Source organism: Harpia harpyja, chromosome Z, assembly GCF_026419915.1.
Source record: "Harpia harpyja isolate bHarHar1 chromosome Z, bHarHar1 primary haplotype, whole genome shotgun sequence".
In the NCBI taxonomy this organism is placed as follows: Eukaryota; Metazoa; Chordata; class Aves; order Accipitriformes; family Accipitridae; genus Harpia; species Harpia harpyja.
This window is the reverse complement of record NC_068969.1, coordinates 46370835-46398214: the sequence shown is the minus strand read 5'-3', so window position 1 is coordinate 46398214 and position 27380 is coordinate 46370835. Positions and strand designations below refer to the sequence as shown.

General features: G+C 37.0%; 1 protein-coding gene across 1 annotated transcript in view; it reads right to left on the bottom strand.

Annotated features, from left to right (window-relative positions):
• Positions 1–228: 228 nt before the first annotated feature.
• The window catches only part of HSD17B4 (hydroxysteroid 17-beta dehydrogenase 4), a 67115-nt gene continuing 39963 nt past the window's right edge, over positions 229–27380 (bottom strand). The window contains exons 18-24 of the mRNA XM_052775892.1: positions 21991–22060; positions 17861–17967; positions 17468–17554; positions 14944–15033; positions 12841–12979; positions 2534–2661; positions 229–659 (exon numbers count right to left, since the gene is read on the bottom strand). Of these exons, the coding sequence (XP_052631852.1) occupies positions 570–659; positions 2534–2661; positions 12841–12979; positions 14944–15033; positions 17468–17554; positions 17861–17967; positions 21991–22060 (711 nt within the window). The 3' untranslated portion in view covers positions 229–569. The remainder of the gene's footprint in view (positions 660–2533; positions 2662–12840; positions 12980–14943; positions 15034–17467; positions 17555–17860; positions 17968–21990; positions 22061–27380) is intronic.

Sequence of the window (27380 nt, the reverse complement as noted above, 5' to 3'; positions counted from 1 at the left end):
GGTGGGCAGAGCTAAAGTTCAAAAGTTTTTCCCTGTACAGAAAAAAAACCATAATGACAAGATGTAAATAAATGGAACTGACTTCCATCTTCCAGTTGTTTTAATGGGATCATGAGAACTTAAGACAAAAAAAAAAAATGTCAATTTTAATAACATACCAACTAGATTCATAGAAATTAGACAGTCTATCTAAGGCAATATAAATGAAGACTGACAGACACAGAGAAGGAGATATCAAAGAGGTGTATTGGTTTAATTTTCTTCAGAATTAATATAGAAATATATGCATCTTTGTAGGAACTACATACATATTATTTAGATAAACATGTGCAATGAGCAAAGTATGATTCTCTACCATTGCTGAGAAACAAAAAAGGGACAATAGTAACAGTTACATTCATTTCATAACTTTCTGTCTACAGCAATTAAAACAGCTTGTATATTAGCAGTATAATGAATCAATACATTGATGTTAAGTAGCCTGCAAATGTTTCAATCATTCATTCTGAACTAATTGGAAGTTTCTATCTGCTGAAGTTCTTCACTGCTGTGGTAGATGATCAAACAGTTCAGAGTTTGGCATAATCTTTCAGGATCGTTTCCAATTTCTGGCTCAGCATGATGTTGCCCTTCACTTTTAGTTTACCAGAGAAGAATGCCTACAAAAAGCAGAGGGGGGAGGGGGGTGGAAAAAAAGGGTATTCAACTGTTCCTGCCACAATCCAAAGAGCTGCTAGAATCAAACAAGAAGCCAAAGATAAGTGTGGTTGTTTAGCACTCAGGAAAAAGCTTTCAGTGCGCAATGCCCATTGGTTATAGGTCATTAACAGAAAACCATCCAAGTTCAATTTTAATAGCATCCAGAATCACAGTTTTCTATCTAGCGTGCAGGCACAGCAAAGTCTATCACTCAGGGGAGAAAAAACATAAATACAAAGCAACTTCAGTGGCCTCCATTTCTTTTCTACATATAGCAGAGAGGACTTCTCCTGGGATAAGACAAACTTCTTCACAGAAGCTGATGGCAAAACTTACCGGGGCACAAAAATAAAGTTCCCAGTCCTCCCCTCCCTATGCTCTAGATATCCATATAACCCTGTATGAAATGAGAAAATGGAATGAAAAGGCCATTTAATGAAAATTAAAGGCCTAATGAAAAGGTCAGCTACTTACTCGATTCATAACAATTCCAAACAGGAACTTGCACAATATATGTACACGCATATTCCAAAGAAATGTACTGGCTTTGTACATAGCATATTACAACAAACAGGAACTAAGCAAGATTTTGCCGCATTTGCAGAATCATAGATCAACCAATATTTTCACTGAAATGCTGGTATATTACATTTTTATTGTCCCTACTTCAAAGAGCTGTATACCCTGTGTCAATCTAGCTCAGTATTTTTTTAAAACTAGTTTTGCTTCACTGTGGCTTTGCAATTTGAAAGCTCTTTGAAAGTTCTCAAACAACGTGCTTTTGCATAGTTCCATTAACTTGAAATACATTCAAATAAGGAATAGAGAGAGCCAGCAGAAAAGAATCTTAATACATGAAGCTTTGAGCTTCTTTAGATGAAAAACTTCACAGAAACTCAAAGGAAATACTAATGCCTAAGAAGAGATAATGTTCCTGAATTGCAATCACTGTTCTTTAGCATTCTGAAGATTACATGTCAACATCTTGTTTGTTTATGCTTTATGCCTGCTATATACAGAGGGTCACAAAGGATTTTACTCATGTGGTATGTAGTACTTATAACAAACGTTTGCCATCATCGCTAGTCTCCAATTTTACAATCAAAGTCTCCAACAATGTCTGCTTTGGATGAAAGAAAAAGAACTGTTTGATATATGAAGTGCTTAATTAAAGTTTTCATTTGCTCAAGCTTTAATCTGTAAGCTGACATATTAAATTTGTGACAGTTTAATTGACTTTTACACAAGGCATTTTTATTAGTAAAATTAGTAGTTTTAAGCAGTTGATTACTCCAAGAAGCTAAAAGTGCAGACCCAGATTACGTACCTTTCTTAAATCTTTCTTTCCCTTAAAGATCTACCTAGTTTGGGTGAATTTTGATTAGTTTCAATGGATCTACATGCATGCATTGTCTGAGATTTCTCTTTGCTGCAGTAGTAGCAGTAAATCAGAATATTGCAACAAATACCAACTTCCTGCAACAGGACCAGTCAAAACAGCCTGAATCATCAAACCAACAAACCTTAACCTTGCAAATCTTATATTGTGAAGTGCCAGGAAACAAACAAACAACTGACTTCGTACTGACAGGCTTTATGTCATTTGAGGTATCTTTGTCTCAAGATGATAAAGATGGCATAAATTCTCCATCATGTCTTCTGACTAATTAAGTATAAGGTAACAATGCACTTATATCTCATCTGACTCTCATTTGCACTGTCAAAATATCCAGTGTCGTGGATTTCGGAATGCAAACAGTCATGAACCAGAGCTTAGTTTAAGGCAAATGTGTCCCCATACAAGTGAGTATGTCTGTGATGCACAGATTTTTACCTTTTGGGGGTTGGTCTTTTGTTGTACCACATCCATGAAATCCTCGTCCGAGAGAGTGAAGGTGGTATCAGCCGAACTTCTTGCAGGTCCTTGATACACTGCTCCAGAGCCATTCTTTAAGTCAATTGCTGAGAAGAAGCAGCAAAGATAGTTTTATTTCTAAATAAAGATAAAATTTTCAGTCTAAAGAACACTACTCTCCTTATCTATCATTATAAAGCATCCAGTCTAAACGTAAATCTTGAGCTAACAGCTCAAGCTAACTTAGAAAATGAAAGGGGTTTAATTCTTCTTTAATGAAAGAAAGTAATTGAGATTAGAACAGAAAAAAAAACCCTATTCCTGTACTACGGGGGAGGGTGTTTACAGCAAGGACTGCCATTTGAAAATTCTTGTATAGATGGCAAAAACCATTTTTAAACAACATGTAAGATTCACAAGATATTAATAGTGCAATTACTGCAGAAATGTTAAAGTTAGTAATAAAGCTCTGATGTTTTAAAACAGCATCCTATATTTAGACAAAGCAAATGTGGTAGTGTTCAAACATGCTGCTACATTTTCCCTGTTCTGTCCCACAGGCAACACAGGCTGTTCTGTTTCATGCAAAGAGCATTTAAAGCCTTGCCAAAATCTGCCTTTCTCTTCTGGAAAGCCAAAAATTCCTCAAAGTGTCTGGAGCTTCAGAGTGTTCTTTTCCCACACCAAATGACCTGCCAAAATATTCTATTACAAGGCTAACACTATCAGGTATTGTGTCATTTGTTTAGAAGAATATTAGAAGTATATTTTGACAAGTTGTGCTCTGCCAAATCATTCTCAGATTTTGCAGATTACCAGTCTTCCCCTTTACACCTTTTCCTCTTGGTCCTCCCATGCTTTTTAAGCACAAAACAAAATCATTATTCAAGTGGATGTTCCCGTAAGGACATGACATCTCTAATCACAGAATCATGGCTGCCTAGCCAATACTAATACTGTCAGTTGGTTTCTCTTAGTTGACAAATTTTAATACACTAGCCTAACTATGGAGACTTATTTCTGCATAAACTATCTCGTGTATTTTTTTCCTAAATAATTTTTCTGAAAGGGTAAGGTGAACTATACAGACTGGGAACACCTTTTGTCTGTTTGTGTTAAGTCTTTCATTTTCTGAAATGTGTTCTAAGTAACATTCATCCAGTTATAACAAAACTAGAAGGGGAATTAAATGTACAATGATGCTTAGTGAGAAGTAACATACTGGATTATTACTATCCACTTGATTTAAAGGTAAATTATAATTTCAGGAACAGGTTTAATGGACATCACTAACTTGATGCAGTAAAAGAAGAAAGAAAAAATAAAATTGCTAAGCACCAGGTGAACAATCTATACCTTCTATGTTTGTGGGTAGGAGCTGTGTAACATTCTTTTGATCCAAAACAGCTACTATATAGTCTAACATTGTAAGCAAGCCTTTAAACATTGCTTCTGTAGGTTACGCAGGCACAGACTATTATTTAAAAAAAAACCCAAAACCAAAAAAACCCGTATTGAATCATGAAATGCAAGCTTCACAGTGGATACCAGCTCCTCTGATTATATTAACCAAGCTTAACTGTCAATGTGCTTCTAAAATACACCTCTACTCAAATGCTAGCAATGTTACGAACCATACCAATGCAGCCAAACTGAACTCCCTTTGAGCCAAATAGCGCTGGTCAGCAAGCCCCATGACTAAATTCACAAAACACACACATTGTTTTCTAGGATGCTTACAGTTCTTAATTATTTATTTTTAATTAGTTCTGAACCTTAGAAATCAAAAGACCAAGAGTCATGAGTCCCTTCTTGTGCCTCAGTTTGCATTCATTAATTTTTTTGGCTGTCTCTACCCCTCCCAGACTGTTCCAGAAGGGAACCCAGATGCTGAAAGCCCAACACAACATCTCCCAATACACAACAGACCCTCTTCTTCTCTACTAAGCATTGGCTGGAAAAGCAGTTTTGATATATCTCATTGATAATACTCATCCATCAGTCTCAGCAGTGTAAAGTTTAGATGACAAAAAGTTAGAATTAAAAAGGTGTAGTGACTCAGGCAAGTTCTAACAACTCCTAGATTTTAATCTGAATATAGTACATACTTAACATTGTTACAATCCGTGTTCTCCTTCTCCATTTCCTATCCAAGTCTCAAGAGCATCGCTTATCAGTCCAGGTCTATAATTAATTGTAAGCTCTCAAGGCACAAATATGCCTGTAAACATTCCATAATCATGGTACCATCGGCAAAACTGTTATGTTTAATCACATCAAATCCTTAACATATCTCAAATTAAAACTTATTAGAAATTCTGAAAAAAAAAAAACCAGGACCAATCTAATAGTATTCTCTTTTCCCAAAAATATGAAAATACTATTTCCATTTCCTCTTTATTCTTTTTAAAGAGCATTAAGATTTTTGCTAAGGAAGAAAAAAAGAAAAAAAAAAAAAAGAACAGAGAAGCCACAAAAGAGAAGAGCTCTGTGACAACAAATAATGTCTTTTTCACAAAAACATGAAGGACATTCTATTGTTACTTGACCCACCCCTTTTTTTAAGCTTTATCATAAATGAGTTATTACATCTGTAATGCAAGCAGTCAAAAAAAAAAAAAAAATGCCACCCAAAACCCCAAAGGAACTAGGAGGCAAAAATGAAATCCCAAAACTTGATATGTAAGCCCTAGTGGGTAAATTCTGGTGAATCACACTGGAGAAAGAGTGATCCAAAATACACCATATGTTGGTATTTTAAAGAGGGAAAGGAACTCTCCTCCTTATAGAGAACGGAAAACTAACCCAAAAACTTGCTTGTTCATCTTTTCATGGGGGGGTGGGGGGGAGAAGAAGAAGGATTAGAAACGTATACGATCATTTTTCTTGCCTCCTGACATACACCTAGCCTAGAGTACTCAGATGACAACTGAGACTAAACTACAGCACTGGCACACAGACAAATGGATATAAACTAGCAATGAAAGAAATGAGCCGAATACCAGAACAGATTCCAGCCATCAGAGCAGAAAAATTCTAGCTTTCCAAAACGACCAGAGAGGGTGCCTTCTTGTAAAATATGTCTTTATGAGATAAAGCTATATAACACAGCTGCCTGCTATAGCAGGAAACAGTCTTAATGCAAGTCTCCCATACATGCCTTCTACACATATCTCCTGGATACACGTCTCTATGGTTATAGCTACTATCTCGCCACTGAAGCTTGCATGCTGCACTATGATTGCAGCAGCCAGCTTGATAATGACTTGGTACTAGTGTAGCTATTTCAGTGTTCAGGTGGCTGGTGACCTGGGCAGCTCTCAGGCAACTACCTCGTGCACTGTTAGTGTGGCTTCACTGCTAGCAGTAACAGATGAGTAGCCTAAAGGTGTCTCTGGTGCTCTTTGTTCCTGAGAACATGTAGCCCTCCATGGCTGCTACAGATACAGCTCTTCTCCTAGCCATTCCCATGGCTGATCCACTCCATACAAAACCAGACGTTTGAAACACAGGCATGGTACTCCTCAACACTGCATGTCACAACACAAATTAAATTGAACACAAATTAAGCTGAAGTCCCCCTTAAAAATCAACCCACTTCTTAAATATGTAAAATTTTAGTATTACACACCTGGCAGAAAAGCAGAATCAAGCAGTTTCAGTGGATGAAACAGTAGTTATCCTTCAAATGTTTGTTTTTACTTGTATACATAAGTGTTATATTACAGTAATTAAATATCTATGAATTATTATCATCCATAAGATGCTGTTGTCGGAGACATAATAAAAAGGTCAAAAAAATCCTATGTATACAGGCTAAAACACTAGACATTGACATTCCATAGCAGGTAGCCAAATAGCCTAAAAATCTAAGATTTGGGGCACAGGTTTTGCTTTGCCTTCGAAGAGTGCCTTACCATTTCTAGGAGAGAAATATTAAGGGGTCAGACTATTTTTTGTTTGGTTTGGTTTGGCTTTTATTCTGCTTTACAGAGGGTAAGTAACTGTAATACAAGACTCCTCCTCAAAGCAAATGGAACAACATGTCACCCACTCTTCATTGCCTGAAGTCATATCGCATCATAAATTATTAAGCATTTTCCTCTTCATTTGTCAGATATTCATAAACAACTGCACATAACAATTTCTCCCCAGTTCTCCTAACACAGTTTTATTCTTCTGAGAACTGGAAAGGAATGGAAGTACCTTCTGCTTTCAGCAGTGCCTTCAGAAGCATGATGAAAAGCAACAGATGGGTAAACTCTTCTGAGTACTGTTCTAGAGAGCCATTAACTATCAGCCAACAAATCTCAATGGCAATGTCTTTTCTCTATGGAAAGAGAAGTTGAAATGAGGCAGCTTAAATGCTAAAAAAAAGATGAATATTTTATACCCATTGAAAACAAAGGCAACTGTTGTACAGTAATAATAGGCATCAGAGAGCAAAGCATGCTTTAGGCACTGAAGACAACTGGAGAAGTCAAAGCTGGGGGGTCTCAATTAAGAATTTTGTTAAAAAATAACAGAAGATAGCTCAAGTACCTCTATGCTTATTCCTTACATTTTGATACTGCCAAAATCTGTATTGATTTATCTTAAGAGGATTTTCAGCATCCTCTTAAATTAAACAGCTTGCTTCTATAAAGAAATACCCTAATTAAGACCCGTTGTCAGTGGCTACAGTTCAACCTTGTTTAGACAGTGAATGAGCTGTCCAAAATTTCACATCCTGAATCCAAGATCAATGGTTCTACTCCTCCCCATGGCTTCACAGAGAACTACATAAAAGTAAAGATCACCACTAATTAAACAGACTAGTGTTACTAATATTAGTGCTACCATCAAGAAGTGTCTCTGTAACAACAAAAGCTAAATCTAATTCACAAATCCCACTCCATTTAAAGTAATAAACAAAAATCTTGGCTTACTGCAGAGAATAGAGATCAAAAGGTTACAGTTGTAATTAAAACAAAATACTAAAAATAAATACAAATTTTAAAAAAACCTTTTGGTTCCCGAAAGTCTGGAAAACACCGGTACAACTGCGTACACGAGAACGAATTTCACACTGATCCTTAATACTGCTGCTTTCTCTCATTTGCTTCCCTCCCAGCCTCCTCCCAGCTCTTAACAGGCTCCAGGACATTAGCAGAAGATGATGGAGCTACAATCATTGAGTAAGACAGCAATGAGCTGCAGGCTCAGATTGTTTCTAATGCTGTCAATTGCTGCAGTTTTCACAACAGCACAAAGCTGTGCAAAAGTGACAAGTTAAAAAATTAAAAGACAAGCCAGCACAACTACGTAACAAATTTAATAAGGGAAAGAGGCCTAGCAGGTAGCCCAAGAGAACCACAAACACTGCCTGTAAACGGCTGGGAGGCCCTTAGAGGGAGAGGCCTAAAAAGAAGATAGATAATGAAACAATTAGCATCAACTCCAGGCTTAAATCAAAACAAAAAACTCCTCCAAAATAATCTACCTCCTCACATTTCAGTTGTTTCAGTGATACCATGTCAAGAATTTTGACTATACATGGTCAAGGAGTATGTAATATTTATCCACAGGAACCAAATTCTAAATTAATTTTAATGTTGAATTTTCCTCTTTGCTTTATTGTAGCTATGTACTTTGCTTTATTGTAGCTATGTATGTTATGGGATCTAGCTCTCAAAACAGCAATTTTACTTTATGAAAAGAGAGAAAGATAACTCAAAATTGTTATAATCTAACTTAGCGTAACATTTACAAAACTGATTTAAATTTATTGTACGCAGAGGATCAACTAATAATCAGTGGGCCAAATTTATATGTAGTGTAAAGAAGTGCGATTCTACTGGCAGAGTTGACTAAAATGACACATAATTAAATTAAAGCTATAGCAAAAGTAACATCTTACTATCATCTTCAGTTTTTAAAGGAAAACACAAATTTGTCAAAGGCTAAAATTTTGAATTATGTACAGAAGCTTCCATTCCATTAAAAACAGAAAAAGTCAAGCATTCAAGTCAGTACATGGCATTGTCAATGTTACATATTCTAAATTGGCTGTCATCGTTCACGTGCATTACAGAAGCCTTGGTGATGACCATATAAATATCTGTCAGAAATCTTTTGGGTTATTGACAATATCTTAACTGCAAGAAAGCTGTCTTCCTTTGAATGCAAAGCCACAAACTACTCTCTTCTTCCACATTCACGATGCAAAATGAATTATGCTAGCATCTGGTAGAAGAGACAATACATGATGATGCTCTTGAATACTAACTTACACAAACAAGCAAAAAGAATTAAGCTGGCAATTGCTTACACATCTTGAGTGCTTGCCTGTGGAAGGTCTTTTTTTGCTTTGTGTTTGTTTGGGGTTTTTTAATGACCAGAATAGTGTTTTAAAAAATCCCCCAAATAAAAATTCCATCATGCATATACATACACCTTGCCATTAGAAATCTACCATTAGAGTTAAATACACAGCAATAGTAGTATGCTATTAATCCACATAAGGACAAACTGTGACAACTACAGTTGTCACAACTGCTAACACTCTGTCAGTGAGTTTACATAACTATTTTAATATTCCAATATTACAATTTAATAGTTATTAACATAATTAATTGGTTTATTTTAATATTAACCAACTCCTGCTTTCTTCATCCTTTAACCGCTTGAAATTTCAAAGGCACACAAAAATATTCAGAAAACCATTAGATGTGGTTTTGGTTTGTGTGGTGGGGGTTTTGGTACTGGGGGAGGGGCTGCAGGGGTGGCTCCTGTGAGAAGCTGCTAGAAGCTTCCCCAGCTCCAAGTCAGACCCACCTCTGGCCAAGGCCGAGCCTATCAGCGACGGTGGTAGCGCCTCTGGGAGAACAGATTTAAGAAGGCAAACCTGCAGCGAGTAGTGGGATTGGAATGTGAGAGGAACACCTCTGCAGATACCGAGGTCAGTGAGGAAGGAGGTGGAGGATGTGCACCGGAGGAGGGGATGCCCCTGCAGCCCGTGGTGAGACGGCAGGCTGTCCCCCCCCAGCCCATGGAGGTGAAGGGGGGAGCACATGCCCACCTGCAGCCCGGGGAGGACCCCACACCAGAGCAGGTGGGTGCCCCCGAAGATGGCTGTGACTCCATGGGAAAGCTCACGCTGGAGCAGCCTGTGACTGAAGGACTGCAGCCTGTGGAAAGGACTCGCATTGGAGCAGTTCGTGGAGAACTGTCTCCTGTGGGAGGGACCCCACGGCGGAGCAGGGGAAGAGTGAGGAGTCCTGCCCCTGAGGAGGAAGGAGCGGCAGAGACAACGTGTGATGAACTGACCCCAACCCCCATTCCCCATCCCCCTGCACCGCTGGTGGGGAGGATGTAGAGAAAATCAGGAGTGGAGCTGAGCCTGGGAAGGAGGGAGGGGTGGGGGGAAGGTATTTTAAGATTTGGGTTTACTTCCTATTATCCTTGTTTTGATTGGTAGTAAATTGAATTGATTTTGTTTTTTTCCCTAGCTGAGTCTGGTTTTTGCCTGTGACCATAAGTGGTGAGTGATTCCTCCCTGTCCTTGCCTTGACCCATGAACATTTCTTTCTATTTGTTCCTCTTCACCCCACCAGGGGGGTGACATGAGTGAGTGAGTGGGCTTGTGGTGCTTTGTTGCTGGCTGGGCTTAAACCACAACAGATGACACAGAAAGTTCTTTGAAAAAGTGCTATACAAAGGGAGTACTTGCATACCAATATTCCTGATGAGAAAAGTAAGGGACATATTCTACAGACACCCTTCTTGTCACCTAGATATTTACATTCAGCCTCATATATTTACTACACCATAGAGACTACAGTAATTCATAAGCACTAGCCACTGTTTTGACACCTAAGCTTGAAGGAACTGACCACACTATACAAAAATTAGCACTAACATTTCCAAGATTTTGGAAATGTTTCATTTAAGCTCCTAATAGTAGTCAGCAACAGGAAATGTTTAAATTATTAGATTACCTCCTCCACCTTCCATACCACAGGGAGCTTTAAGTAGTTCCAAATTCATATAGAAGTACAGATATTGTTCACTGCAACAGAAGCAGAGGGAACAGGACAAAGAAACAACAAAGAAAAGTTGTCTATTTAATCCCTTTTAGCTAGGGAAACAGGCACTGGAAGAAGGCACTGCTTTCCTCCCACTGCTTCAGTAGGAAACAGAAGAGAGGACAAGCTTTGTTTGAAAAACAGGAAAGGCTGACTATTTATTCAAAGCAGGAGTACTTTCACTCTCTGGATACAACAGCAAAAACATCCACCTGTTTCCCCTCATGAGGCAGGTAAGGCCACTGCTCAGGCCTAAATCTTTACGTGTGCCTGTTCTGCGTTCAACAATTTGTAGCTTAAGGTCTTCCTGTGCGAGAAATTTTATTCATGTCTTGAACACTCCACATCAGATTTTTCTTCTATTGATTTGTCCCTCCATCCTTTGAACATATGTAATACTGAGTTTAGGTGACAAACAAAGCAGTTCCAAAATTAAAGACAACTATAATTCATCTTGAAGATAGTTTTCTGGTTGTTATTATAAACATGACCATCACTTACATTACATTTAGTTACACATGAAACAACAGACATGACTGATGTAGTGTACAGAGTGATTCTCTAACAAACACAAGTATTCACTTTAAGTGTTTTGGACTTTAATCTATGTGCTTCTAATATATCTTCTAAAAACGTAAGCAAGAACACAGGAAAGACTTCATAAGCCTTCTGTCCAGGTTATAAGCATACTCATCATTTAAATTACTGAGTGTAAAAGTGGAAAACTGCAGACGGTAGGAATGATTAAGAGCAGTAATGAGTTTTAAAACAGATCTTCTGAGCTGAATTATGCAGTATTTACCCTCCTCTCATTTTGATGTATAGGTACTCAGCCTGCATAATCTACAAGGGTATATTCAACATATCAGTTAACTGCTATCCAAACAGAAATCACCCTTTATCCCTCAAAAATTGCTTAAAAGGCAATACAGGTAAAACAGAACTATGTTGATCAATCTACATATGGTATTTTTCCTGAAACTTACGAACAGTCTTGCTACTCAGAATCTCTGCTGGTTAACATTAGGAAAAGAGAAAGTGTCGTTATAGGTTTCTAAACCACTCTGTAAAAGGAAGAGCAGTTTCTTAAACACAATAACCATTTATTGAGAACAGACATTGCAAAGACCTAACAATAGTTTAAAAAAGTCAGTCTATGGGACAAAGCACAACACAGACCTCATCTGACCTACCAACATGTCAGTCTCTCCCCTTAGCCTGTCAAAGTGCAGCCCACCTCTGTATCTCCCCCATAACTGCTCTGACTGGATCCAACCACTGAGACCAATCAAAATGAGGCAGTCTAAGTGACAGACTTGACCAGAAGACTTGCATTTCTCCACAAAAAAGCAAAGGCCTGGAAGTTACAGCCTGACTAAGGTTTATCCCTTTGGAAAAACTTTACATTCCACTAATAGACCATTTAGGACACCTCAGCAAAAAAACTTGAATAAATCCAAAGACAGTGAAGTATATCCAATTACTAAAATTAGACTGTTTTTTGCAAAAATACATGTCCTCAGAAACTGAGCACAAGAGAATTTAAGAAGATAATTTTTTTGAGGAAGCAGTTTTGCCCACGTCAGACCATTTCACACACTTGTGTAATCCGCTTTACCAGGAAACACCTCCCCTCTGACCCATTGCTATTACAAGCTTTAGCCCCTCTTCATCAACCCAGTCCCATGCTTAAATGAGGGGTAAGCACCATTATACCTTCATTAAACCTTGATCTCTGAAAATTTGAATGGAAACAAATTGGGCTATATTTTCAGTAAAGTGATAAAACCAATGCAATAGAAATAAATACCTATTTGTTTTGGATTAGTTCGCATGTATGTCACCAGCAGACTAATTACTGTAACACAGAGCTCCTAGTAGGTTAATTTAGCCTGCTTTTCTAAGTGCAGTGGCAATCCATTCTGGAAAATGTAAACAGAAATGCACTGAAGTTCTAGAGGATGGTTTGCCTATGCCTACATCTAAATAGGCAAGTTACAGAAGTATGTTCCTAGAAAGGTTAGTAACTGCCATTATAGAACGTTATCAGACCTCCTCGTCAGTGGTGCATTCGGTATGCTTTCAGATTTTTAGGTCCTAGTGAATATTCATCTAATACCTTATACTTATTTTCAAGATATCTTTTTAATTAGAATGAGTATAATTATCTCACTTCATTAAAAAAATGCATCAGGGCATTATATAAAAGCTACAACTTACTCCACTGCATTGCTGTTTTCCCATCTTTAGTGATGTCCCATTGGAATACGGCATTTACTTCCTTTACCAATTTATTTCCGATCTCTTTTACACGACGACCAATTTCTTCAAACACAAGGTCACTCTGCAGCCCTGCAGTCTTAAAAAAAGAAAGTGAGTATGTAGAATTTAAAATTGAAACTCAGTTAAAGAAGTACTAAATATGTCTATTAGTTCAAGCACTGTGTCCAAGAAAGTCTTTATTGCAGAATTATTAAATGCAATTGAGATTTCTTCCACCACAAATAATCACCTCTAGCAACTGTCAGCATTAAAGAGTACATTCAAGCAGAAAATGCTTCGTGGACTCTTCCTTGAGAATTATTTCAAATCTTGCTTTTGCAGTTTTTGTCATTTATCACTACAATTTAAGATATGTTTTATAATTAGGGCTCTAAGGGCTTCTAAATTGCCCTTTGTTCCCTCTGGAGGATAACCGTTGCCACTTTTTCCATGGGGAATGGCATGTTAGTTTTTAGAACACAGAAATATTTTTATGAGTACATTACTTTATCTTGACATGGAAGATGTTCAATACATACTGCACCATGAACACAGTCAGAACTCCAGTGTAGACACAATGTGTTTATCATTTAAGACTGGGATTAGCTCCATTTACATTTTCAACTTTTCCAAACATGTATTATTTTGCAAGCCTTTCACTGTCTGTCTTTAACAAATATTTGTACTCGATAAAATGCTACACTTCGAGAAGCTGCTCCAGTGACATTTTTGATCTAACTGGAATCAGAGCAAAGAAGCTGTCATAGTTTTAGTTGTTCTGCTGCACCTACCTCTACACGAGAATGCAATACTCCTCACACTGCTCTCTTGTCACTCTCTGGTTAAGCCTAACATTTTCCACTACATAACAGAGTTCCCAATGACATCTAAATTTGCCAATCTTCACTCAGGCTAGTTTCCCCTGGTGGATGTCTGCCTGTGTCAGCAAACTTCTGCCAAAGCACCTTAATTTCTCATAGTAAGCTTAAAGAAAAAAAACCTGTTCTGCCCATATTAAAAAAAAACAAACAACAAAATCTCTGGAATTATTTCACTGAAAGTTCTAATGCTTATACATTTCAACTTCAAATACAGATTTGGCAACCGTTCAGAATGTCAGAGGACTAAACACAACCAGCAAAAAGAAACAGGTTCCAGGAATGTATCACAAGCTTTATATGAAAGTCACTCAGTATTTCATAAACTTCAATGCATTAAAGTTTCATCCTTCACAGGCAGGAATCAATGGAGAAAAAAAGATATAGTTTATTAAGGCAATGCACTGTGCACCTGTGTCATTTAGACCACATTAAGATCCCAGGACATCCTCAGAATTGCATGTATCATTCTGTCTTTTGTGGCAAGTCCAGTACCCAAGGCTTAATGCATGCTTGCAGAGGATTTTTTAAAATATATATAGTATAAAGTGCGTATCATGTCTTAGGCCTAGCCACGCGCACAAAGAGCTGCCAGAGCCTTCTTGCAAAATGATTCAATGACAAAACTGTTCTTTCCTATGAGTACACTATCTCATTTTCATTTGTTCTGTTCTTCAAACGCCTTCCTGCCACTCTCCCCACGTCTCTCTGAAAAAATTGAGAAACAAAGGTCACACACTTTTACAACTTATATTGAGTTTGATCTTCAACATGTACAAAATAAAAAAAAAAATGCTCCTTTCACAGGTACAGCCCCAAATTATAGGGACTAATTTCAATCTTAAATTATGCAAGTGCTCAAAACTTGTGGCCCTTACTGGCACATGCCTCACTTGTTTTGTAACATACAGTGTGATGCTTATCCTAACAGTTCAATTGGCATCAAGAACTTCAAACTTCATCAGCCATCCTGTTTATCTTAAAATGTCTGTATTTTTCCCCTCAAATAGATAAATGAACGTCTGTACCTTAAGGTGTGTGTTCACATCTCTGAACTCATATACTCATCTAAGTACTGCAAATAAGACCGGTAAGTGATCTAAGTATTTTTCCTGTGTTTTTCAGAAGAGTAAAGCCTAACTATGCTGCTTTGAAAGTTAAGACCTCTACTGCTTCCTCCTACCTTCATAGCCTCCTGAGCAGAAGGCTTATCCAAGGCTGGTACTACATCCACATAGCCCCCTGCAATAGCAACTTCTCCAGTCTCTTTGAGCTGTAGTGGGGGAAAAAAATTACATTAAAAAGGTCACGTATTTGCAAAAAAGTCACAAAAGAAGGGTGACAAAGGAGTATTCCTTACGTTTTAAAATCAGAGACGAAGAAAAGAGAAAACATAAAAGTTCCAGAGTAAAAAAACCCCACCCCATAAATGCATTGTAGTCTTGAGACAAGTTAGTATACTATGCTTTGCAAACAGGTCTTCAAACAAAATAATTATTTGCTTCTGGAGAAATTATACCAAAATATATTGCTGATTTCTGTTCACAAAATGGTAGAAAAACCTTATTTATCTGAAAATTTACCTCCAGTGTTATAAGTTACTGTTAATGTTACTTCATAAATAGTTCTGAAAAATATATTGTTCTAGAATGTTTTTCCTTGAGGTAGAAAAGTAGTTGTCAAGAGTTCATCTAGACAGGTTCACTATGTCCAGGTGCCTTACACTGCAACTTGTACTAAAAACAATTTTTTTAAGCATTATAAAACCAGAAAGATTATAAGAAGAAAGATGAAGAATACCTGAATTCCCTTCTGTTTAAATTTTTTGAAATAGTTAAGTCAGAGAAGAAAATGGGTTTCATTTTGGCATTGTCTATTTAAGGGATCTGACAAACCGTTCTGACTTATGGCAGCAAACAGAAGATGGCAAAATGATTCACTGACAATGCATATAGTTAAATGATTAATAGCCAAAGCAGAGGAATACGCAGTATCACAACCTAGCTTACTGCACAGGTGAAATTAATACAGAAAAACTATATAATAATGATTACTCAAATCATGCCTAACAGCTTGTCACCTGCTGCCACTGCACTTCAGACAATGCTGAAAATGGATTTAAACCAGCTTATCAAAGTTATATGTCTACATTTAGTTTGATTTAACCAGAGTTTATTACAAGTACAAAGATGGCTTTACTTCAGACTAATCCAACATGCAATAAGAAATGGAATTCTGCACAATTCGTAACTGTTGAAACAAGGTGGCTTTCTATAATCCTGTTAAACATTGTAATTTCTCTCCAAAATAATTTACTCTACACTTGTGGAAAAAAAAACTGTAGCAAAATCTCCTCAAACTCTACATATTACAATGACTAAACCAAGCATAATAACAAACCCAGCCTTTAAACACAACAAAACATCCCACTCTGTTTACAAATTCCAAAGGGCTTGGAAGTGTATTATGAATTCTCTTAATTGACACTGAACATGCAAACCCTCAAAAGTAAATACCTGAAGTCTAGAAATTCAGTTAGGACTGAGTGGTAGTACCTTTTAAACATAGCTACGCAATCTCCAATACAGTAATCTCCAAAGCTCATTTGAGGCACCAAACTGTCTTGTTTACTACTAGTAACCAGACATGGAGAGTTGCTACATTGTAGCCTCCATGTTGTTATCATTCTGAAATTCTACAGCTGCTAACCCTTATCAGGTCTGCAAACAAAATTTACCTCCTTCAGTCAACATTTATTCCACAAAGCTGTACTCCTGTGGAAACAGCAATCCTATGTCTTTATGATGACTCTCATTTGAGCCTGCCCAATCCTCCCTACAGCTGTAACTATCCCTGCTGCTGTACTCACTAATCAACAGCTGGCTAGCTTTTTACAAAGATGGGGTTGCAAAACTTTGGCCAGCCAAAGCAATGTAAATTGCACCTGCATAAGCCAATGCGTATTGACAAATACCAGCAGCAAATCATAGTGTCATAGGATGCTACAACAGAAGCGATGAGAATTTACTTTTTGCCTCTAGCTGGAGTATTCTACCCTTAGCTTCCAGTAAGTATCCTACCAAGTGTAGGAGAGGATTACAGGATACCCACACAAAATGCTAACAGCAATGACAAAGAAAATAAAATAATCCAAAAACTGCATTTATAAAAGTGTAAACTCTGTTTCATTGTAGTTACTATGTCCAACTGCTGTGAAACTTCTATTTTTAAGTAAGTTGTTCTGTGTGGACGCAGCTTAAGTTTTACTCAATTTAAGCTAAATTTGTAGTTTACCTGCATAAACTAACTGTCAAGAGTTGATTTAAGATAAACAAACGTTAAAAAAGGATGCATACACAAGGTTATGATTAACTGCAGAAAACAAGTACAAACTATGCTGACCTGCGAATGACTGCTTTTTGCTCTTCCACGGTGGACAAACACAGAAAATGGAATACAATGAAATGAGTTCTCCTATTATTTAATATAAGGAGTGTATTAAGTCCTATGAGTATAATGGTATTTTTATTGGAATTTTAGTGACACCATAAAATAAATAAGAATACTTCATTCTATTCACTTAATTTCTTTACAAACCCTTCTTCAGTGGTGTGCTTGATGAACCACTTTTTTGCTTCCCCTTAAACCACCAGTCTTTTAACCAACACATCTTTCTCTAAAGCCCACAATGGTGAGTGTTTTCTGACCTTGGTCTGAAAAAGGATTCTATTTTCTTCCTTCCACATTTCTGTTTGTAAAGTTTGCCCTGGAAATACTGGTTTCACAAAGCGAACCTAAAAAGAAAAAAAAAAGTAGGGGTGTGAATGGATCTGTCATACGTACACGCAAAGCTCAAAAGCATAGGCTCTACGAAAATGAGAAAAAGCAGAGAGAAAAATCAGTCAACTAGCAACGTAGAAAGCCTAAATATTTGAGTAAATATACTAGATAGAGGCAATACAATACATACAGCAATAAGTAAAAGCAATTGTGGCAGTTAAGACAGTGCAAAAGCCTTTTCCCACACTAAAGATTTTTTTTTTTTGGCACTAAAACCAGAAAAGTCAAGAAAATTAACTGCAAAGAATGAACACACAGACCTTGATCGCCTTGAATCTGTTCACATCATTATTTGCAAACTGCTTCAAAACGTTTCTAGCAGCAAACCCAAAGGAGCATAGTCCATGAAGTATAGGCTTCTTAAATCCTATTTCAAAAAGAAACATTTTAGCATTTATAGTATTAAGAGTTTGCATGTTGCTTCTACAAATATCTGTATTTTATTCATAGTATTTTCCTCCAATAATGTCCTTAATCCTTTTTCTTTTTAACCTAATTTATGCCATGGAAAAAGTGTCTGTTACCACTTACTGTTTCCTCTTCTTTGAGGCAAAGGAAAGTGCTCACTGACAACTGGCACTCCAACACTGCCTATGCTATGTAATACAAGTAGAATTAGCCCCTGTCTGTAGAGGTGACTGTCCTGGTTTCAGCTGGGATAGAGTTAATTGTCTTCCTAGTAGCTGGTATGGTGCTATGTTTTGAGTTCAGTATGTGAAGAATGTTGATAACACTGATGTTTTCAGTTGTTGCTCAGTAGTGTTTAGTCTAAAGTCAAGGATTTTTCAGCTTCTCATGCCCAGTCAGCAAGAAAGCTGGAGGGCACAAGAAGTTGGGACGGGACACAGCCAGGGCACCTGACACAAACTGGCCAACAGGGTATTCCATACCATGTGACATCACATCTAGTATATAAACTGGGGGGAGTGGGGGCAGGGGGATCGCTGCTCAGGAACTAACTGGGTGTCAATTGGTGGGTGGTGAGCAATTGCACTGTGCATCATTTGTATATTCCAATCCTTTTATTATTACTGTTGTCATTTTATTAGTGTTATCATTATCATTATTAGTTTCTTCCTTTCTGTTCTATTAAACTGTTCTTATCTCAACCCACGAGTTTTACTTCTTTTCCCCGATTTTCTCCCCTATCCCACTGGGTGGGGGGGGAGCGAGTGAGCGGCTGCATGGTGCTTAGTTGCTGGCTGGGGTTAAACCACAACAGTGACAAAATGGAAAATAATGAGATTGACTGTTTTAGTATACATGCATAGGCACACCAGATACACAGTTACATGGAAGTATGCATATCAAGGGTAAGAGGTTTTGTTAATGATTAAAAAGTGGTGATACTAAGATTATTTGATGCTTCCCATTTTTAACTCCTATTCATGATTGCCAAAAGTCTTCAAATACAGTGCACACTTCAGGATTAACATTTCTTTATTTAGAAGTGGAAAAAACCCTGAAAAGATTTCAGGCATTTTGAACACATCTAACAAAAAAGAGAGAAAAAAAAAATTATAGTATGTTGTTTATACTGACATTTTTGGTCAGATTTCCTCGCAGTTCTATGCTTTGGAGCAGGAGCTGAATCTTGGCAGAGGATAATCTTTGTATTAGTGCTGAATCTTTTTCCAGTCCTGTCAAAGTCTGACAAAATAAACCTTTGAAAACTGGCCTGAGATCTGCTAAATGCTTAAGGTTTAAAGATGCAACAGTTAAGTTTTAAAGATGCTGCTTGTACTGAGTATGTTCTGATCCCTTAACAGGTTGCTCTGACCTGACAGGGCATGTGAACACTAATTGATCACACTTGCAACAGACCATGCATTCGAGACAGGTCTGTCCAGGTTTGGCTCTGAAACCAGTTGCTTTGCCTGGAACTCATCTGCCACTCTCGGCTGCCAGAGTCTGTTTTTCCTGAGCTCTGAACAACTCCTCATAGCATGTACACAGCATGAAAAGTTGTCCCAAGGTACAACACCTGGGAGAAAAAATCAAAAGCAAAAGCAAAACCAAACAAACAAAGAAGAGGAGACAGGAGAAAGTCTAGCTTGTAGAGAATCAGGAGATGTAGAAGAAGAAGAAATGACCTTCAAGACAGAGACAAAAAAGCCACTAGGACTCAATGCTGGGAAAGATGGGAATTCTGAGACATGGCCCAAAGGGAAGACAAGACTAGCAGGAGTAAAGATGAGAAACAGAAATTTTGACTCATTAAGTTAGGAGAAGAGATGTGGCATGAGGACAGGCTAAAATGAACATGAGTCTGTTTTCTTGCTGCAAGTATTCCACTCTGATCATTCTGCCATTTCCTTCCTGTAAAATATTTGAATATACACACTTTTAATAGCACTTTCTTTTTTGTATGCTTGTACAGAGTATTTCTGAAACCAGAAAGATATGGTATAGTCAATTTTAAAACAGCTTACTGGCATTATTGTAACAATATCAGTATTCAGTATCTCTCTTACAGAATGTTATACTGACATTTAGCTCTTTAAAAGCTTAGCTCAATTCACCATACAAGAACCAAAACCCGCCACTATTTTCAGAACTCAGAAACAGACAAATATATACAGTCATGTTCTCCCCAGTATTTTCTTTATAAAACTTATGCATACTCAAAGAAAAATCCATAAGGCAATCAAGTTACTTTTTATCTAGACTAAAATGAAAACAAAATCAATGTTGCTTTCACTTTCTAGTATCTTGGAAATACTCACAAGCTACAGGAATAAAGGCACAAGAATATAAACAGGTGTTTTCACGTAGTATATCTCCCCTGAAACATTACCCACAGGAAGGCTTAACAGTAACCCTGGAACAACCTAAGCACATTACCCTGAATGCTTACTTCCAGTGCACACTGGTGAGAGCCAGTCAAAGAGAACATTTACAGGGATTAAAGACAAGAAGGTGTGTGAATATGTGCAAAGAAAAAAGCTTTTGTATAACTAGAAGAAATACTTGTGGAATATCTCTACAGTAATTTTCTTCTTTGTTTGAACCTACATTTAGTATAGGTATTTGAGTATGAAGCTGCCACAGTTCCAAAATCCAGTGCAGCAGTTTTCTGTTCAAAGAGACTACCTCACCTACAGAGTTAATTTCATTTTTCACTGTGTCTAAGTGCCAGTGCTCTTTGGGTGAGCAGGTAGAAGATTTCTACTCCACTTCTTTTGTAAGGTTTTTATAGGATTACCATCATTATGTTAAACACTGGGGTTTCAATTATAAACATGTATTTTTCTCCTCCAGCTCCTTCAAGAGTAATTGGGTGATTCCCTTGAAATATTTATCCAAAATCATCAGCTGAACAAACAAACAGAATGGTTTAATAAACTGGGGACATCTCTTTATGGACTCTGGTATTTGATTATCATTATTTATTAACACAAATTTACATAGAATAATACAAAACAGAGTTAACCAAACAATTAGTATGTATTTATGAAAGGAGACAATTTGTGGAAGTATGTTAAGTGAGATCTGAACAACGAAGTATAGCTCCGCTCTATTTATCTTGGTAAGAACACCATACAATGAAACTCCTACGTTAAAAAGAAGTCACTGGAAAACTGCAGATCAATTATTACAGACCAGTATTTTCATGTAAACCTCATGATGATAGCATACATATTCAGGAAAATTTCTCAAGTAAATGAAATTGCTGTCTGCCTGGAGTAATCACACCATACTACTAGCAAGGCCTGAAAAGAACTCAAAAAAATACCTTTAGGACAGAAATTTAAGAAAACAGACCCTTCTTTAGTAATTACATCTCTGCAAGAGTCAGTTAATGTAGCCTACAGTCTGTTGCTTTGGCATGTAGCATTACATAAATGAACAAGCTACCAGCAAGAGGTGCAGTTAGGCAATTTTATAGGAAAGAAATGCTAACCAACTCCCTCTCTCCCACCCTCCTGAGATTTGTTGGGATTGAGAAGACTACACAGTAGCACAAAAAATTCCACTGAGACCAACATAATCTCAAAATGATATAGATGAAAAGAATTATCTATCAAAGAATTTATGGAATTCCTTCTGAAGCTTTTGATAGTCATTTATTTCTGCTTATGAAACAGAGATTGTAAAGATGGGATAGAGGCAACAAATAAACTCTAAAAGGAAAATGGGGTAGAAGGCAGGTTTCCATTGTAGGTTAGGTCCAAGAATCATTCCGCATTCCTAGCTACAAGAAGCAATGCTTTTAAGTGAAGTGTCACATAGAACTTTGAAGACACTAACGGTGACTCTAAGAACAGCAACAAAAAGCACTGTTTTTTCCAGCTTGTTAAAGACGTACAGACTAAGTACAAAAAAGATTAAAAATACATTTACATCATCCTTCATCCAAATATTAATACAATGGCATCCCTCAGCTCACCTCCAAGAGCAGCAAAAGTGGGATCAACATGTAAAGGATTCCAATCGCCACTCAGCCGATATAAGGCAGCCTGCAGAAACAGAGAAAGAAAAATGGAAGGCTAGCTATGCTTGGCAGAAATGAGCAGGAGTCACTCAAAAACTTATGACAGATTAACAAACTTACCACAATCTATTTTACTAGTCCTTAGACAACATACTCTACAATAAAGCAAGTAAAATAGAAATTAAATATTATTGTGCAGACAAACTGCCAAAGCTCCAGGGAAACATGCCAACAACTGTGTGTGGTGGTCTTGGTACATAAAAAAATAATACAACTGCTTAATGGGAAGAAAAAACAACATACTCTGCTGACATACAGATCCACCTTCACTAAAATTTGGCAGCAGTGAAATAATGCATTTTCTAGAATTTGTCCATAGGTTCTTTAGCTTGAAGTGTCATTTTAAAGAGTCTTCTCCCATGACAGATTCATCCACAATTCTTAAAAAAATTATGTGTGAAAACTTTTTTTCAAAACACACACACACTACCATGCTTTTTCAACATTTGAGTCATCTTACAGAGATCAGAAATATCCTTATCCTTCCCTTTTAAGAGTAACATGATTAACTTAATTGTGACACACTTCTTCTCTTAGCAGCCTCATGGGCAGCTGGTCCCAATATTAAAAACAAACAAAACCCCAAAGTAAAAGGCCAAGCTTTCTAGAAGACTTTTGCTTCATGTTGAATATTCTCTTTCACTAGTAAAAAGTAGAGAAATACATATTTATTGTATTGTATACACTATGAATGTGAATAAACTTGAGAAATGATGAAGAATATGGCTACTGTACTTCAGTATTCTGTCTGTGTGGCCTTAGTGTTTTCATTGTCAAACCTTATATTTGCTGTATGTGAACAGTGGCCAGCAGTCCATAATACCATGGCGTGACAAGCCAACCTGTGCATCTTTCTGGACTAAAAACTTATTCCCTGGTCATCAGATTCCAGTGAAATCCAGTGACCAAATGATTGTGGAGTACTCTCTTGTACAACATTCCCAAAAGTACAGAGAAAATAAGTGTATCCCGTTAACCAAGGGGTGTGAAGATTTCAAGAATTTAGTAGTTTTATATGATAGCATATAAAAATTGAACATTAATTTAATTGAAAAGAGCTTTTAAATTGAAAACAAATTTTATTTTAATCGAGCATATTATTGGCCTTTGGAACTCCTTATCGCTAAACATTTTCTCCCAGGGTTTTGGACTGCGATTGTAAAAAGTGGTATGTGTTTATCCAAATGAGGGTAAACTGCACTAAATTCTGTTTGGAGGAAAGAAGCGAACAGATTTCTCAAAGGGAAGGGGAAAAAAAAGAAAGATTCCCCAAAATAACTATTTTCTGATATATGTCTAACACCATTTCTTTTATCAAATCTGAAGCAAAGGACAGTGTAACTAAAGAGGTTCTGAATTCATATTATCATTTTAATCCATAATCCATTTGTTTTATTCTTAATGTTAATATTCAGGTCCATTTCCTCAAGTATATACAGCTTTCACACTAAGCTCTATTTCTCCTTTCTTTGTCCTGGTAGCCCTCAATCAACACAGCAAGTGTCTCAGTTACGGTGGAATGTAGAAGAGCTGGTCGCTACTCTTCTCTGTGAGCATTGGATACGCACATTAAAAAGGGCAAGAAGAAAATCCTAAACTGCACCAGAGTTAAGCATGCAATCTTAGAAAGCCAAGTACTAAGCTAATACTTCTCCATGGCTGCTTACATTGTTGTTTACTCTTTCTGAAACACTTTTCCTTTTGAAAACAAAGATGTATCAGTAAGATGGCATCACTGGATCTGAAATTTCTAACTGTAATTCTACTTTTGCCCAAAACATACATTTATAACTCTTTTTGTAATTATCTTCGAATTGATCCTATGAATTCTTAGGAAAATAGTAAAGACTGGTAAATAGTAAAGTTACTAAAATAAGACTGGGGGTCCGAGTTTGGACCTTCCAAAAGGGACAAAGGAGAGGGCAAATACTTTGCTGAAGGAACAGACAACCTTAAATTAATCTTATAGCATCACCAAGAAGTAGAAATAGCTGAGATATCTCACCTGGTGAGAACAATAAAGTCAAGATCTCCTGAAGGCAGTATCCTCCAGTGCCAGGACTCTTCAGCAAGCAATCTATGAGCCAAATCAAGTTCAAAAGAGCACACCAAATGGACTGCAAATGATCCCACACCACAGAGGCCATTCGATAGGGGGCACCCAAGGAGTGTGTGATGAAAGACACCACACAAGTGCTGGTTGAGTGTGGAACAGGGAAGCAAACTGAAGTAATGCAAATATTTACACTCTACTACACCACTAAGGCAGCTGAAGTGAAGTCATGAGTGGGAAGAGAAAGCTGGAAATGGGCTAACGATTACCATCCATGGAGAGCACCTGCTTCCTTCATTTACTGTTCTCTCTTATCTCAGTTCTCACACAAATAGAAGAAAAACGGGGAACTAAGAGTGCCACCACACTCCCACTCGCACACATAAAAAACCCACAGCAGCAGGGGTTCAGAGAAGAACATGCACACGCTGCTTTTCTGACTTGCTGTGTCTTCATTTGCCCCCACTCTTCCTCTGAGTAGTTGTTAAAACTGTGTTTTCACTGTCCAAAGGTAGAGATGAGCAGCTCTGATGTACTTACCACTAGCTTCTTTGCTAAGAGCTGTCTAAGGCCTTAATGCTACCAATATCAAAGTTATAACACTATGAAAGAGACTTTTCATGAGGAACAGACCCTTAGTTCCTTTTTTTAAAAAAAAAATGAAAACCTGACAATTTAAAGATTTGCTCTTGGCAGAATTCTACAGAGTATCACTCTTCATTACTGAAGTTTTCTTTCACAAGTCTAAAATCTAACAGCAAATCTCTACTCTTGAGAACCAGAAAATAAAAATTGCCAGATGTGAAATAATTAAATTAAACAGTTAAATAACTTTTTAACTAAATTAAAATTTTAAGGTCTCACTTTCATTCTTCCATTAATTTGAATTTTTACAAAAGCTGTCAGGAGGCTATTTTACGAAGGAGCTGTTGTAATACATTTTAATTCAAACTAAGTAACGTTTAGTTGTAGTATTGGAAAATTTATTTATATATGATAAAAAAAGACAAATTTCTGTTTTAAGCTCAAATCTCAACTTAAATCTAGCAATGCAGCTGTTGCTTACTAAAGATGTAAAAAGAACTAGCCATTTATCTGAGGTGATAATAAGCACTACTTGGGACACAATACTTCTACCATATGATTTTAAAAATTACTGCAGTAAAAAATACTTGTCCTTCACTAACAAAATAAATGTAACATTTAGGAAATAATTAGGCTCAGAGAATTAAATGTGATCAATGTATTTAACTAAAAGTCTGATACATGAATATGGGAGGCAATGCTTGTCTTTTTGTACTTTCAACAACTAGAGTGGCACTGGTCACAGCTAGAAAACATGTATGCTGAACTGAATAAAACAGTTACGCAGCAGGTTATTTCAGATTCAGTGCAGCCAAGTCAGATCTGCCAACAAACTTCTTTTCATTTACCACAGTCTTTGGTATTACTTCATTATATAAATTACATTCCACATGAGAACAGAATTGTTTTAGTGTCTTGTTGGCTCTACTTTCTATATTCCTCGAATAATGACATTTCCTGAAGTCTTGAGTGATAGCATTAAAAAAAAAAAAAGAAAGAAAAAAAAAGAAAAAGTGATGCATCCTTGGAGGATGACAACAGTCAATTGATGTGGGGCATTAGATTGAAGTCAGTCATAATATGGTTAGATTGTTCTCCAATTAATAACACAAACTGTCAAGTCTCATTTCCTAACAATTTAGGAGTTCTGCCAGACCACAAAAGAAAAGGCGATATCCAACCTGTCTGTGCCAATTTTTCAATCTTGCCTGCAGACTGCAATAAAGGTCAGTGGTAAAGCTAATGAAAAAGGAAGCCAACTATCCATATATTTTCCTTTCTAACTGGGGAGAAAAAAAGCACTTCCCAAGAGCTTATTTTACAAAGTATGTGTATATGTATACATGTACATATGTGTGTGTACATGTATGTACGTATACTTTACCTAACAGCTTAAGTACAAGCAAGCAGTCAAGTAATCTCATGAAGAAAAAACAGCCACAAATCTCTTCTACACATTTCAGTGAGCTCTGACTTACATTAAGAACAATGAATGTCTCCAGTTAAACTGGCAGTGCTGATGCTTCAAGGGCTCAAATATAGCACAGCACTTAAGTAATTCACTGTACTTAAAATTAAGCAGCTACTCTGAGATCCCCATTTGCCATATCTTCATTTTTAACTAATTACCTCTGTAAGGCTAAGGAGAGATATTGGGAAGGAGCAATTGGTAGAAACCAACACACAGAAAGATAAAAGGGTTTATTTGTTCCTCCAGATAACTATTTTTCTCAAAGTAGGCTTACATGGAAAATAAACAAAATAGTTTAAGTTGCTTATAATAGTTTCCAATGCCTAAATATATTTTGTGGAAACATGGATCATACATGATTCTATTTTTTAACAAGACCATAGTTAACAGAAGAGTACAGTTTCCTGGACTACCTTAGATTTGCAATTATATGTTCTTAATGGTTCTGACTATCCAAACACTACCTACTCCCTAAATACCTTTGACTCCCCCAAGAATAAGAACTACTAAAATGTCCAATTAAGATACCTTCACATACACAGCTATAAACAGGAACACATATAATAGGTATAAAACAGCACCACATCTTTTCTCCTTCCTCATCCTACATTATTCATGTCTTTACTGTTTATCCCTACCATATATTTTTCAAATTTAAAATCAACTTATATATTCTGGCACAGGCTTCACAGAACATTAGCCATTTTCCAGTAGCATGGCAAATCTACAAGAAGCCTTTCCTTTAACAGTGCCCCTCTTAATCAAAAAGAACAAACCACTTTGGTCTGGGGAACTTCAAATGGAATAACAATTTTTATATCCTTTACTAAGACATGCATAGATAAAGGGAGGAAACAAGATGAAGAGCATCTTGTTTAAACAAAATGACTGCCAGGCTAGTACCTTTTCTTCTTTAATCGTTTTACCACACAAAATTCTAGTATAATCCAGGCCCTCAACTATTTTTTAAAATCACCATGACTAGAGAATCATATTCTGATCTTCCCAACAGGAATAAACCTGGGGGCGTTGGGGGAGGAGGGGCACAGGGGGGCTGTGTGTGTGTATAAATCTTGAAATTAGCATCATAACATGAAACAAACTCTTAAAGTAATTACTATTACAAATGCTCACTCACTATACAATTTCAAGGGTTCTCAGAGTATCATCTGCATA